General features: G+C 40.6%; 1 protein-coding gene across 9 annotated transcripts in view; it reads right to left on the bottom strand.

Annotated features, from left to right (window-relative positions):
* Window positions 1-15,367, bottom strand: part of STK39 (serine/threonine kinase 39) — a 319,210-nt gene that overhangs the window by 71,792 nt on the left and 232,051 nt on the right. For all 9 annotated transcript variants that reach the window (XR_016394143.1, XR_016394142.1, XM_089916730.1 and 6 more), the window contains one exon: window positions 1,475-1,527. Coding sequence is in view for 7 of the 9 variants with exons in the window: in XM_089916730.1 (XP_089772856.1) it covers window positions 1,475-1,527 (53 nt within the window). In the remaining 2 variants the exon portion in view is untranslated. The remainder of the gene's footprint in view (window positions 1-1,474; window positions 1,528-15,367) is intronic.

Below are 15,367 nucleotides of genomic sequence, written 5' to 3'. Positions count from 1 at the left end.
CTTGAAACATTTATTATATAATTGCTAGATTTTATTACAGTATTGGCTGCTCCATATCTTTATATTATGACAAAACAGCTTTTTGATAACAGCAACCGGCAACTGTTTAATTTCACAGACTGACTCTAAATTGTCAAAGACTGCCCCCGGAAAGAAAGATCAGTTAGCAAATTCACCAGGGCCTTATTCACATTTCCTTTGTAAAAAGATATGTTTAATTTAATTCAAATATACTGGAAATCATGAAATCTTTGTGTTTACAGGGGACTAGACATCAGGGCCAGTGAATCTATGACTGACCACTTATGGCCCAGGAACATATTTTGTTTGGTGGGCACTGAACCTGAATGTATTTAGACAGAACTCTTTGGTTTTCTGAAGTTCCCACCATTCACTTTGGCTCCTGTAAGCATTTGAGTTTGTGTCTTCTTACAGTTGATAATAGCAGGGAGGTCAAGCAGTTAACTGATTGACTAGCTATCAAGCTAGAAAGTTTCGGGTTTTCAAGATTTTAGCAAATACAATTTAGTTAATCGAATAAAAATTTACGTGGAGTTCTAATACATAAAATAGAGAATGTTATTAGCTTACATATATTAATATGTTCGAATGTATAAGACTAATGAGACATCGAGGCTGTTTTCATGTATATAAAAGTCTGAAACCAGAGATCAAGGTGAACAGCCCCAGTCTTAGCATTAGCATCTGTTTTTCACTTCTCTAGATTGTTTTGGTTATGAACTAAAGAGTGCAAAGAGCAATTTTTGTTTAACAACTGAAGTCGTGATCTCCAAAGCCTGTATCCAATAATTAACCAAAATGACTTGAGATTCTCGTGCATACCAGGCACCTGCCAGGTGCTAGAGACACCAAGAAACAGGACATGGCTCAATGACTTCCAGGCATCCAGGCGCTAAAAGAGCAACCAGTCTAGCCTTGAAACTATTTTAATAACTACTCAAAATACTAAAATTATATTCAGCTGCAAGACTAGCACTGTTCCTACCAAGTTTCCTAGCGGTGCCTGCAGCAAGTAGAGGCCCAGATACTCCTCAGCACAGGCTTCGTGTAATCTGAACCGACAACAGAGAGGCAAAGTATGCTACCTTTTGGTCTGATGTCACTGTTTGTTGCTCAACCCTAATTAAGACTGCTACGCGCGTTTCATCACACTCATCATAATGTCCTTTAGGCCCCGAATCACCACGCCAGCACTTCTTTTCATGGTCGAGCTAACAGATGTAATTTATAAGTGCGTATATTCTGTGCAGCACGTGTCACTGGAATTCATGCAGTCAGTAGTGGGTTCAGTTTGGATTCCCCACAATTATTGCAAATCCTTCCTTTCTTCCTTCCTTCCCTCCTTTGATTTTAGAGAACACATTTTTGAATAGCAAATTATAACCACATGCTAGTAATCAATTTCTGAAATGCTCTTGGTAGCAATAAAATGATAATTTCAATTAAAGCTTACCTCTTCCTGGAGTAAACTCAAATCGTATATCATTAAGTTCCTTTCTGGAATTCCTGAAATACATAACAAATAGCGCATTAAAATCTAATGAAGCAGAGTTTAACCAAACTAAATGTATTCCAATTTTTACAAGATGCTACTGACATATAGATAGCATTTAATAGTTGTGGGTTACTTCTAAATACTTCTTCCACTGGAAGAGGCAGTTATGACAAGAATAAAGGGAGATATTGTTTAACTGATTGAATTTACCTTATACAAACATGATTGTATCACAAAATTCCAAAACTAAATGCTCCTTTTATAAAATCTACACTAAATCAGTAACCTTAAATTTAATTCCATAATTAAAAATTTCAGAAGCTTTTAGTCTAGCATAAATAGTATTCAATACATTTTTCATATTTTTCCTGGGAAAATAGTATTTTATCAAATTATTTTTTTTTTTTTGATGTGGACCATTTTTTAAGTTTTCATTGAATCTGTCACACTATTGCTTCTGTTTTTTGTTTTGGTTTTTTGGCCGTGAAGCCTGTAGGATCTTAGCTCCCCAACCAGGGATTGAACCCACACCCCCTGCATTGGAAGGCGAAGTCTTAACCACTGTACCACCAGGGAAGTCCCCTCAAATTATTTTTAAAAGTGAAACAAACAAGGAAGATAGCCTTAGCGATAAACTTCACAACAGCACTATACATTAAATCATACAACAAAAATGTCCAGAATAAGATGTGTATTTTGTTGTTAAAAATTTTATCTAAATAAATAGAGGGGGACCTCTGAATGTTATGAAATTGCCCACTGAATATATAAAACTTTTAAGAAATTTAAAATGCTTACATAAAACTACAATAGACACATTATGTACATTCAATCAAAATATCAAATGACACTGGGGAAATACGGAATAAGTATCTAAGATATGAGTTTTCCATTCATATTAATTTCAAGACATAATAGTAAAGCCCAGTGAGTTATAATTAGAATGGTTTTATTTTCTCATAAGAACACTAAAATATTATGAGTAACTCTCGACATATGCTAGAATTAAAGTTAATTTTAAAAAAAACTTTTAAGAAACTGCAGTAGGACACATGAAATAGTAATTTCTGTATGCATTCAACCCTTTGCTCAGCTGCCAAGAGTGCCAGAGACAGAGACAGAGATGGTCTGAACACCAAGCCCTGAACATCCTCCTTCCAGTGCCAGGAAAGTCTGATCAAACCCTTTGATACTCCAAAACTCTGGTAATTATCTCCTGGTCTCTAGGTACAGTGCCCGAATCTTGACGATGTCAGTCTATGGGCCCTTTTTGGTCCATAGCCTGATGGTGGTTCTTTATGTCCTACCACATCCTACGACACCAAGTGTGAGGAGGCCCAGAACGATGACAAAGGCATGGCACCAACTGAGAGAAAGCCCTTCTCCCAGTGCCTAGAGAAGCTGACCCAAGTCTAATACCTTCCACAACCAGAGAGGTAAAGGGTCAGGAACTCCAGAGACAACCAAGCCCAGGCTACCAACATGAGAGCCTGGAGCCTCAGCGTCTCCTCTCGGGTGTCCGCACCACGACTTTATCGCTACTCCTCTCGAAGACAGAATGGGAACTAGCGGACATTAGCAATTCCTATAGCTGTGCTTCTTTCAGGACCTTCTGAGAATCTGAAAACTGTGAAAATTGTGAATGCTCCCACTAAAAAAGCAGACACATGACCGACACATGAAATTGCAGGCAACTGTAGATGGTTCAGAGATCATCTTGGACACCAGGGAAAGCAAGCCTGCCCTGGAGGTGGAGTGAACAACCAGTGCCTGCACTGGAAGGGCTGTCTGCATGTTGCCTGAATTTTCTTCATAAACTACAATGTCACCACACATTACACAGTGTTTTCATATCCGTCAGCAGTTCTCAAACTTTTTGGTCTTAGGACTCTTTTACATTCTTAAAAAGTATCAAGGACCCCCTAAGGAACTTTTGTTTATGTCGGTTGTATCTATCAATATTTACTGTATTAGGTATTAAAACTGTTAAGTTTTAAAATATTTATTAATTCACTTGAAAATGAAAATAATCAGCCCATCACATGTTAATGTCAAAAAAAAAAATTTTTTTTTACCTAAAATTATTTTACTTTACAAAAGAAAAACAAATCAGTGAAAAGTATGCATTGTTTTCTATTTTTGTAAACCTCTGTAATGTCTGTCTTTAGGTAGCTGGATTCTTATATTTGCCTTTGTATTCAATCTGCTGCAATATCACGTATCATGTAGCCAGCTACTGGAAATTCTACTGTATGTACGTGAAACAATGAGAGAGAAAAAGGCCGATACTTTCTTAATATTATTATAAAAATAGTTTCCACCTCATAAGCTCCTTGAAAGGGTCTCAAGGACCCCCCGGGGGTTACAGGACCACATTTTGAGAAATACTGATACCAAATTTCATCTGATCCTGATAATAAACCTTTGAAATATACAAAGCAGGTATTACTTGTTTCCCATTTTTTGGTGAGTACATTCAATGGTTTTTTTTTTTTACAAAGTTAATGAGTGGCAGAGTGAGGAGCAACAATTCCATACTGGAAATACCTAATGTAAATACAGATGTTCAATTCCCTTTAACTTTTGAGCGAAAACAAATATTCCCCAACATTTTACACGTTACTGTAAAAAGATCAGCAAGCATTCATTTATGCCTTCGCTTTGTGTGCTGTGCATCAGCGAAGGGTGAATTAGGGCTACAACAATTCAAAAAGAAAGAATCATCACTAGGAAAGCAAGTTATTTTATAGTGTGCTTAATAATGAAACGACAGAAGGAGAAAACATGAAAAGGAATTAGGTGTGACCATAATTTATGCCATTGTTCCTTTCCTCTTTTTCTTTTGATCAGGCTTGTCTAAATTAGTTTGTTCTACTAAGGTCATGAGCAGAGAGGTATGAGAACCATATCCAACATATCATCATGCACATCCTTATTCTTTACATATCAATCCCACAAAAGTAATACATACCCAACATCCATAATCTTTATCTACATCAACGGTGGCTCAAGTTATGGAGGTTGCCTAGTCACGTCATTCTTTTATGACTCTGAACCTAAATTACCCACCTTTGAAAAGATCACAGTGATTCATTGTGTGTAGTAGACTTGTCCCATCAGGATGAAATATAGTTGGAAAAATGCCTAATTGGATCTAACTACTGAAGGTCATCCTTTCACAAAGAATTAATCTTTTTTGGACTCATACTTAACACCTTTAATTGAAAGTACACTTACTTTAATTGATATGGCACAAGATACTCCTGATTTAAGGGAAGCTGAAAATAGGTATGATTTAAAGCCAGACACTATGTCTGTGCAACTTTCCAGAGGCAACGTTAATAACTTGAGAGCAACAGTTTCAAGACCCAGGGGACCTTTAATAACTCTTATTAAAAAAACTCTTTCAATCCTAAAAAAAAGTCCCAAAACAACAAACTCTTAAACTTGGTAAGGCACAATCCCTTATTTCTTATTGGAGTACATACTGCATCACAGACGCAAATGCCTACAGGGCTCAGGCAGAAAAATTTCTTTCTTAAAATAGGTAATACAATCACATGGCTTAAGAATCGCTTAAAAATCAAAAAGTACAATAGGGTATTCCATGAAATCTAGCCCTCTCAACTCCTGTCACTCATCTTCCCAGTCTACCTCACAGAGGCAATCATGCTGTAGGATTTCTGTGCATCCTTCCTGAGATTTTCTACGTATGCTCTAGCAAATACACATACAGAGTTCCCTCTAGCCTGTTTAATTCAAGTGGGAGATGGTAGTAGCATTCTATATGCTGCTCTGCACCTTGCCTTTTATTTAACTTAATAATATACCTTGGAATTTCTCCGTATAGGTTCACAGAGAGCTTTCTCATTCTTTTCTGTTCGCTTATAGCTACGTAGTATTCTGTTGTATGCCATATCCTTCTTTAACCAGTTACCAGTCTATGAATAGATTGTTTCTAGTCTTTCACTATTATAAATAATGCTTCAATGAATAACCTTGTTCTTATGTCACTTGGCAAATATGTGAGTATAAAAATAAATTTTCTAGAAGAAAATTGCTTGGTCAAAGGATATATATATTTACAATTTGCTAGATACTGTCAAATTCCCTTTCATTTAAGTTGTATCAATTTATACTCTCACAAGCAATTTGAAAGCACTACTGCAGGAACGTTAAAGGAGTATGGCAGAAAGTGTATTTAAAACAAAAAAGAAAACAAAAACCAGGGAAATGTGGGGACTATGCCAGCTGGAAAACTTATTCCACATTGAAAGGGGGCAACCTCTACTCAGTAACCACCTGGTTACGACGAAACAGGATTGGGGCTTAATTTCGTTAAATTTTACTTTTTGCTATGTCCATTCAAAGTGAGAAGTTCCAAGATACGGTCTGGCATGCATAGGGGTTTTCTTTTTGCTCTTTCAATTCATCTGCAAGGGACACAGTGAACACTCAATGGAGGCCTCTGGCTAAGAGGGTGGTGACGACAAACACATGAGTGAACACGTACCCTTCCTGGTGGTGGAGGTGCAGGAGGCCCGGACAGTTGAAGTATATATTTTACAGGATGTAGCACTTTCCTGCACCTCTTAATTTACCATGTCAAGACAACCTGAAAGAGTTACTGCTTTTGGAGGGCTCCCAAACTAAAAGGCCAGCTCAGAACTATTTGCATTCCTCAGCTGCACACGAACGTCTCTTAGCCCATGCCAACAAATATATGGGGGCACATGCACCCCCCCCCAAGAACCAGATGGAAGCAAAACGCTTAGAAGTCCAAAGACCACTCATTGTCAAAGGGCATCATAAACTCTAAGTGCCATTGGCGCTGCGTACCCTCCATCACAGGGTGCTCTGGAGTGAGGCTGAAAGTCAACCAGTTCCCCAAGCTCTGAAGTTGAAGGATGTACTTGGAGTAACACCACTCAGGATCCCTGTAAGGGCAGTAGGTACAGTGTTTCCCAGGATCCTGACGTGGCCCCTCCCTCCTAAGCAGCAGGGGATTTTCTTAGCCAACAACATTCCAGGTGAGGGGAAAGTTGCTGGTGTCCAAGGAAGTCCGGAGGGACTCCTGGACCCCTAGAGCGTCTGCCCCTCTCGGGAGCAGGATGGGAACCTTTCAAACATGTTGGGCTAGGAGTCAGTTGGAGCATCACTCAGCTTGCTTCTTTCCTACTCTTGGCACTGAACTGACGTCCTTTCCCACGGGTTTAGGAAGAGACACAGGACACCTCTCCATAACAGGAGGCAGCGAGGTGCTAAGGAGGTGAGCCTGTGAAATTGTGGAGAGAGGTCTGAGTTCAGATCCACCTGCTGCTTGTCTGGCCTCTGGAATCCGTTTCCTCAACTATGAGGTGGGGAAAATAATCATTAATAACATTTACAACCTGCTGGTACGTGCTTCGGGCTTCACATGTGTCATCTCATTCCATGCTCAAAACAACCCTTCAGGTAGGGATGACTATTACCCCTATTATTTTACAGATGAGGAAATGGAGGGGGCTCAGAGAGGGTAAAGGATATATCCAAAAGCAGGTGTCTGAACAGCATGTCTGGACTAGATCTAGAACTTAATAAACGTTACACATCGTCTTTGCCAGCGCACAACCCTTACCTGAGGCTCTATCAGCCCGGCCCTGAGACTGCAGGGGCTCCTAACTGGTCTCTCCACATTCAAGCTCACGGTCTCCAGAGGAGTCAGTCAGCTTGTACCTGAAAACCCAGTCAGGTACTCCCTTGCTGAAAAACTCCATTTCCGTCCCCTTATTCTTAAAGCAAGATTCCAAACCCTTAGCATGACCCTCTGAGACCTGCTCTTGTCCGTCTCCCCACCATGACCAGCCACCTGCCATGACCCGTGGGCTAGCTATACCTTCCTTAAGTTTCTCAGGTCATCCATTTCTCTAAGACTCCACTACTACTGACCAAGGGCAGGTCACCACCATTATCTGCTGCACATGAGAATAAATGGTTTAATGACCAAAGAGTATTTTATCCACACTCACAGGCACCATGCAGATATACACAGAGAAAGCTGCTGCTAAAACTAAAGATGTACAGCAGAAGGGAAAAGGGCCACAAAAGGTGAGAGAGCTATTACTCAGGGTGTGACCTTTGGTAGATGAATGTGTAGCCCAGGAAGAAAACTGCTGTACTTCATGAGATGTGAAAAATGCCAACGTAGCGACAAGTTGCAGGACACCTACAGCGTAAGGCCAGTGACAAAAGAATCAGGAAGAGAAAAAAGAAGCTTCCTATGGCCAGGCCACGTTTACCTCACCCCGGGCTTTCCCAGAACAGGGTCTTTAAGTCAGCTAACTAGACTGCCGTAAAAGCTGGAGACTCACCTGGACTCATCCAAGCTCACTTTGCAGTTCAGACCCTCACCTGCTGCTTCCCCTGCCTCACCTGCAGTTTCCTCAGCTTCCCTCACAGATTAAACAAACTGTGAAAGCACCATGTGGCTCCCTCACGCCACTAACAAGGCATTGTGATGCCTTAAATTTTGAGGCACACAGAAGTGGGCAGAAAGCCACGGTTCCAGTCCTGAATGAGTTTACAATCTGCCCAGAGAATGACAGCTGATCTATGTAAAATCACCGGGAAGACCCCAAGGTAAATGCGTGCTTTAAAAATAGTGGCATAAAAGGAAATATCAGACTGATTCAGAGGAAGGAGCATTCCCCACCTCTTGGCTCTCACTCTATCCATCCTTCATACTCCTGTCAAATTAATCTTCCTCTGGGGTAAAGGTCCAATCACAGAATCATATAATTTTACAACTGAAAGGGGCCCTGGAGGTCATCTAATCCATTTCCCTCATTCCTCGGGTGAGGAAACAGAAGCCACAGAGATTAAGTGGCTTGCTTAGGGCTACACAGCTGGTTAATTCACTCAACACTCCCTAAATCCTTATTGATCACCTACTAGGTGTCGGCCCTATCTTAGTAGCCACTCATGGCAGAAAGGACACCCAAACCAGGGACTGAGATTCCTAGATGACTGCTCTTTATTCTCCACCTGGTGGTTCTCAAGCTGCAGGCAGGGGATGGATGCACAAGCTCTAAAGAAAGAAGTTTTTTCCCCCAGTAACCCCCTGCCCCTAGTTAAGAATTACTGCATGCAATGACAGGTGTTGTTGATGGGAATCTGTTTCATGTATGATGGATGTGATGGCAGAAGTAAAGGTGGAGAGCCACCGCTGTACCCACCAGCACCGTGCCCCAAAGGCCTGCCTGAAATCAAAGCTCTCCTATATGTATGTATCTTCACGTACCACAAGCCACGTGCTCCAGGAGTGTGAGAATAGTAACTGAGTCCTATACCTCCCTCTCCCCTCCAACCCCCGGCCTTGCATTTGACTTGCCTCAAAAGAGCCTTTTAGACCAGTGAGTGTCCTAAAAAGTGAAAGTGAAAATTCCTCTCAGCATTATACCTCGACACCCAGAATTATGCCTATAGTCTAGAAAGTATATAAGTTCGTAGCATCCAGAATTCTAGTCTACATGAAGCCATGCAGCATCACATAGCTCATGATCAGTCTCAAATAGATCAGGATATCATACTGTTCCCTTTAACCAAAAAAAAAGAAAAGAAAAAAAAAAAAAAAACAAGAGCAGTGACAAACATACATATGCATATGTGCAAGCGTACACACCTGCACACGCACAGACACGGGTTCCTTTAAATAAGGTATCTTGACATACCAAAAAATTTGACCTTATGTGCTGGTTGTCTGCAGGTTTTTCTGCAACTAAAACCACAGGCTAAGGACTCTGAAGCCTCCCACTGCTGCGAAGCGTGCTGAAGGACCCTTTTAGATTTGCAGCCTGCAGGGAGCAGACAATCTGGCTGCCTATGATTTCACACAGCAGACACTTAAATTAGAGGTGCATATGCAGAGCCTTGCATACAGAAATTTCTGATGCTCTGTACCAGGCTGACACCTATGAATAAATCACATGCAAAAAATTATCATAAAGAACCACCTTTCCTGTCTACAAACAATAGTTTTCATCTGGAAAGAGTCCAAACTAGGTTAAGGTTTTGTTCTTTAACAGAAACCTCTTGAAAATCTCCATGCCTGCCAAGAAGAGGATACAGCTGTTTCCTCTCCCCAACCCGATCCACTCTCCAACCTAAGCAAACACATCTGATCCGGTTTTCTCCAGTACATACTTTCAAAAATCATGACAGACACAGAGGACAGTGCAAAGAGTAACAAAACAAATACACATGTACCTACCACCCAGAAATTTTAAAATGGTAACATTTTTGTCATATTCTCTTCAGAGCCTAATAAAATTTTAATAATGTTTGACCTACACAGTACAAAATCAGTCGTGTTACATCTGAGCTGTGGTAAACCATGAGCAAACAGATTCCTGTGTAAGGGCTCTGCTTCCTGTCAAGATTGTGGAACCATATTTCATGGGTAGCAGTCCTTTTCAGCATTCAGAATGTCCAGCGAACATATTTATTGAACCCACGTTCACCCACAGGGAAAAGGGAGATGCAGTGACCACACAAAAACTTGGCTCACGTGTAGGGCTGGTGAGAACAGAAACATAGTCGAGTTGGAGTTCACGTGTTTTAGTAGCAGGAAAAAAATATTAAGCACACTTCTTTTAGGGGTTTTGTGTATGCCTCTTGATTATAATCCACTGATGGAAGTATAGAAGCAGCCTTTGTTAACATGTGTGCCTGAAAGTTTGAAGTGTGTTAGGGTTTACTGCAGAAAACCCAGACTCGTCAATGTTTTTGTGATGGAAACCTCTCTTCAATGAATCAGGATCCTGCATCAACACGCCAAGTCAATTATACAATAAAAACATAAAGGTACCCCTAAGACATGAATTCAATAAATGTGCAATTGGGCTCTAGACATCAGGTTAAGGCAGGTGTATTTATGCAGTTTGATATAGTACGTGGGGAGGTGGGCGGGGCTGAACGTATTTACAGGGTTCCAGAATGAGTAAATTTGCAAGACAATGGAAGCTTACTTCTTTAAAGCACCAAATGCTACAAACTCTATTATGGCCAAGTATCATCTCCCTTGCTAACTATTGATTTGGTTCGTTTAATTCTTGCAAAAAAAGGATGCAAGTACTTTCAAAATAAATCAAGTATGTAACCAAACATTTGATTATTGAAAATAACAGAAATTAGTTAAAGGGAACATTACACATGCTTGAGATGTCAAGTACTCCAACAGCGCACCGAACTTAGCTCTGTTTGCTTGCAGCTAAGACGAAAAAAGGAAATACTGCATGATACAGTTCTTAATTTACCAAAAAGGAAACATGCAAGGCACATTTCCCCCCCTTGGCATTAATATCACGGAGACATTTTTTATGAAAGCCCCTTTATCAGGGACACTGAGTAACGTCTTCAAATCTACGGTGTAAAAGACAGGAACTTTTTTTCATACAAATGTCTTCAACTATGTGGTGCAAAAGATGGGTTTTTTTTTCTCCCATGTGCTGAAGGCACCATATTAAATCTTACCTGAATGATGGCATTTCTGCTGGGAGCTGAAATAATATAGCCAAGGGACATTGTTTCCTGATGATTTACCTCAGTAGAGGGAGCTCAAAGAACCTGGAGAAATGAATGGCCTACGTGGACAGCTTCCTGATGCCCCCAGAGTGTCTTTGCCAAGTACTGCAATGGGTGATTTCATGACTGAACTCTGGCAAGTACTGGAAGGAGTCTGATGGTCTGTGTGCTGATGAAACACAGATCTTTCACTTGAGCTAAAACATACACGGGAAGCAGAGGTAACACTCTGCTGTGAACCTGTAGGAGGCTGACTTATGTCCTCCCCATGACAGCTGGCTAACTAGCTGTTAAGGCAGGTGGGCTGCAGGCTGTCTGAACTTCAAAAGGAAGCTCTGTGTCTGGCCAAGAACTTGCACATGTGCTGAGCTGAACGCCAAACTTTGTTGCTTCAGAACACAGAAAGGATCACTTTTTGCTTAAAAGCTTTAAAGAATTTGTGCTACTAATCAAGAGAGTCAGCCATAAAAGAACGTTAGTAGAGTTGCAATAAATATAAAGTGAGTAGATGAAAACAGAAGTCTTTAAACCTTAGGTGATCACAAAAGGAGCAAGAACTACGCTTTATTTTCACTTTCCTAAGTCTTGTAATGTTCCTATTGATTTACATGTATAACTGAATCCAGGGAAAGCTACATTAAAGATTAGCAAAACAAGCAAAAAAACAAAACAAACCCAAGCTCATGAACACAGAGAATACACTGGTGGTCACCAGAGGTGGCGGTGGGGAGAATGGGTGAAGGGGGTCAAAAGGTACACACTTGCAGTGATAAAGTAAATATGCCATGGGGCTGTAATGTACAGCAGGGTGACTATAATGAATTACACTGTATTGTATGGAATATTACTCAGTCATAAAAAAAGAATGCCATTTTCAGCTACATGGATGGACCTAGAGATCACCATCCTCAGCAAACTAAGGCAGAAAGAGAAAGATAAATACCATATATCACTCATATGTGGGATCTAAAATACGATACAAATGAATTTATCTGAACAGAAACAGACTCACAGACACACATAACAGACTTGTGGTTGCCAAGGGGGAGGAGGGGGGGAAGCATTGGTTTGGAAGTTTGGGACTAGCAGATGCAAAGTACTGTATATGGGATGGATAAACAACAAGGTCCTACCGTACAGCACAGGGAACTGTATTCAATACCCTGTGATAAACCATAATTAAAAAATGAAAAAGAATACATATATACGTATAACTGAGTCACTTTGCTGTGCACCAGAAACACAACACTGTAAATCAACTATACTTCAATACAATTTTTTAAAAATAATAATACTCTATTGTATATTTGGAAGTTGCTATGAGAATAAATCTTAAAAGTTCTCATCACAAGAAAAAAAATTCTGTAACTATGTACTGTGACAAATGTTACTGTGGCGAACACTTCACAAAAATATACAAATAGCAAATCTCTATGTTGCACACCTGAAACTAATATAATGCATGTCAATTATCCTTCAATAAAAATAAAACAAAATACCCATCCAATGAAGGAGGAAACTATAAAGGCCTAATGAATAATAAGTGTTAATTCCAGTGTCCTCTAGGTTAGAAATGTAAGCATAGTTCTCCTTGGCTTTTCCACAGGTAAGATCTGAAGACAATTATATTTAATGATAAATGAGGTTGAGCAATATTTCCCCTTTTGATCCATTTCAGAGAAATGGCCTACAATTAACTGTATTTACAAGCTAGTGTGGATGACCCTTTGTCAAAGATAGCATAAATCCTCAAGTTGGACATTTCTGAAATTACTTCCGCAAATGGCTCTTTATAAAATACACAGTTGAACAGAAAATAACCTTGTTACTAGGCATTTGATAGGTTGTTGATGGGCATCTGAAGGAAATAAATGTATATTAGAGTACATCAGGCCACACTTGTCAGGAGGCTGGATTAGGACAGGACCTTTGTTCAGGGTAATGTGAAAACAAAAATTAAAAAATTCGAAACCTCTCTCAAGGCCAAAAAAAAAGCAACCACTTGTTGTGTTCTCAGACTTGGTATTATGTGATTCTCCAATTCTTGGACCTAATAGGGCTGAAATGGCACAGAGAGCAGAGTGTGAGATGCTTCATTCAGATTAACATATTCCAAAAAGGCAAAGGGCTGTGAAGGAGTTCATTATCTGCATGATATGACTTAAAGTGAGGGCAAATACCTGGAAGTGTTTACAGGTATTTTTACAAAATTGATTTTCTCTTTCAAATCTGAAGATCGCCACGAGCAGGAAGACGGAAATCTGTAGTTTGGTCTTATCTGCTTTCCATGGACGCCCTTTTGAAAACCCCCGTGATGCTCTTGAATGCATGACTCTTCTTATTACTGTAAAGTGGCCCTTAAAACGCAGCCACCGTGTGATGCCTTCTTCCTTCTCATCTGATCCTGGCAAATCTTTAAAAGTTAACATTTACAATAAACTTTAGCAACCACTAAATTTGTTCTTGGCCTCTGGAGCACTAATGTATGGCACTCATTACAGTGTTTCAGGAAGAAACCATCCCTTCAACAGTCCCAGAGAAAGTAAATAAAATGGCACTGATGACCCAGAAATCCAACCGTCCTTATTGGAAAATTCCCAGTATCCACAGTTCACCAAAATTGGAAAGACCCGTAGCTGAATCATGGAGGCTACCCTGCAATGGTGCCACGCTGTCTCCTCCACAAAAGGCATATCTGAGGACAAGACTCAAAAGCAGACTGGTGTAATATATCTTATTCCAAATGCTCCAAACAGTCGTTGGCCAGGGTTCAAACACATGCTGTACAAATCGTCAAATAGTAAAACTGATTTTCATGTGTGAGTCTTGGAACCATTTGGAGCCATAACTCAAAATTCAGTGATTTTGAAAAACATGCTGGGAATGTTTATTAATCAACACCCACGTGTGTAACTGCACCACAAAGTGAAGGACTTACCGTGACTGCAGGTTTCATACATTTTCCGTATCTTAGAATCACTGATTGAAAAGATATACCCAAGGATTTCCTTCACGATTTTTTTTTAAGTGACTGACCTTTAAACCAGGTCTGTTGATCTTTGACAAGTTTTTGGGACTGACTTAGCTTTTTAGATCTCTTAAGTGAAAATACAATAAAGGAGGTCAAGGGGCTTCCCTGGGAGCGCAGTTGTTGAGAGCCCGCCTGCCGATGCAGGGGACACGGGTTCGTGCCCCGGTCCGGGAAGATCCCACATGCCGCGGAGCGGCTGGGCCCGTGAGCCATGGCCGCTGAGCCTGCGCGTCCGGAGCCTGTGCTCCGCAACGGGAGAGGCCACAACAGTGAGAGACCCGCGTACCACGCACAAAAAAATAAAAATAAAAATAAAAATAAAGGAGGTCAGGCTGGATAAAGAAGAGTTCTCACTCTACAGAAATATTTATACGGTACATCCTGCAAAGTACTTGCTGTTTGTTTTTTTACTGTAAGGTGGACAGACGTGCTTTTCATAAAGGAAGTCCAAAAAATAAGTGCCGCTACACTAGGGAGGGGGTAGGGGTTCAGAAAGAAAAGTCAAGGGGCCCTTTCCAATATGATTAACATATCAAGAGAGCCTCCTTCCATTGGTGTGAGACAAAATAAAATAATCACTGATTATTTGCCAAGTGTAATGTAATGTCAGAGAATTAGTTGATAACAAAAATAAGCAAGCCAATAAATATCCATAAGAAAGATAAAGAGATGGTAATGGTGAACAATCATGGGCATTCTAAGTTAAAGTACAGAATTTAAAAGATGGGCCAGAGGAGCCGTGATGCGATGTCATGTCTCCCCCATGGTGTCTGCCACGTAAGTTCTCAATAAATATTCAAGATATCAAACTGACTCAAATGGCACGCTATTCCTCCTTACCAGCTGCATGACATTGTATTAAATGTACGTACACCTGACAAAACTCCTAGGCATGGAGTTAACCAACCCTACGTAAATATCCAAACAACCTAAAAAATGAGTTTCTGGGCTGTGGGCATTTAAGTAGCTATGTGGGCCAGAGCTATGATTAAAAGAGCAGATGTCACATTAGGAATGAATCTGGGAGAGGGAAGCGGGGTCTGTTATACTGAAGAGATTTCTGGCCAAGAAGCTATCTGTCATGAGCAGTGAGCCAACAGTCAGCACCCAGGGGGGTGGGCTCAACCTGGACAAGACTCAGTTAAACACGAGCTGTGGGCTCGGCTGCCTGGCGCCAAGGCTCTGGGTGGCGGAAAAGTCCAGTTAGGAAATGCTGCTGCTACGGCACCTGTGCACTCTGCTTCAGGCTGCTGTAATGT

The sequence above is a fragment of the Delphinapterus leucas genome, chromosome 8 (genome assembly GCF_059928025.1).
Source record: "Delphinapterus leucas isolate spDelLeu-1000000601 "Yukka" chromosome 8, BTC_Dleu_Yukka2, whole genome shotgun sequence".
Lineage (NCBI taxonomy): Eukaryota > Metazoa > Chordata > Mammalia > Artiodactyla > Monodontidae > Delphinapterus > Delphinapterus leucas.
The sequence above is the reverse complement of the archived record's forward strand: the minus strand, read 5'-3'. Positions and strand labels throughout refer to the sequence as shown.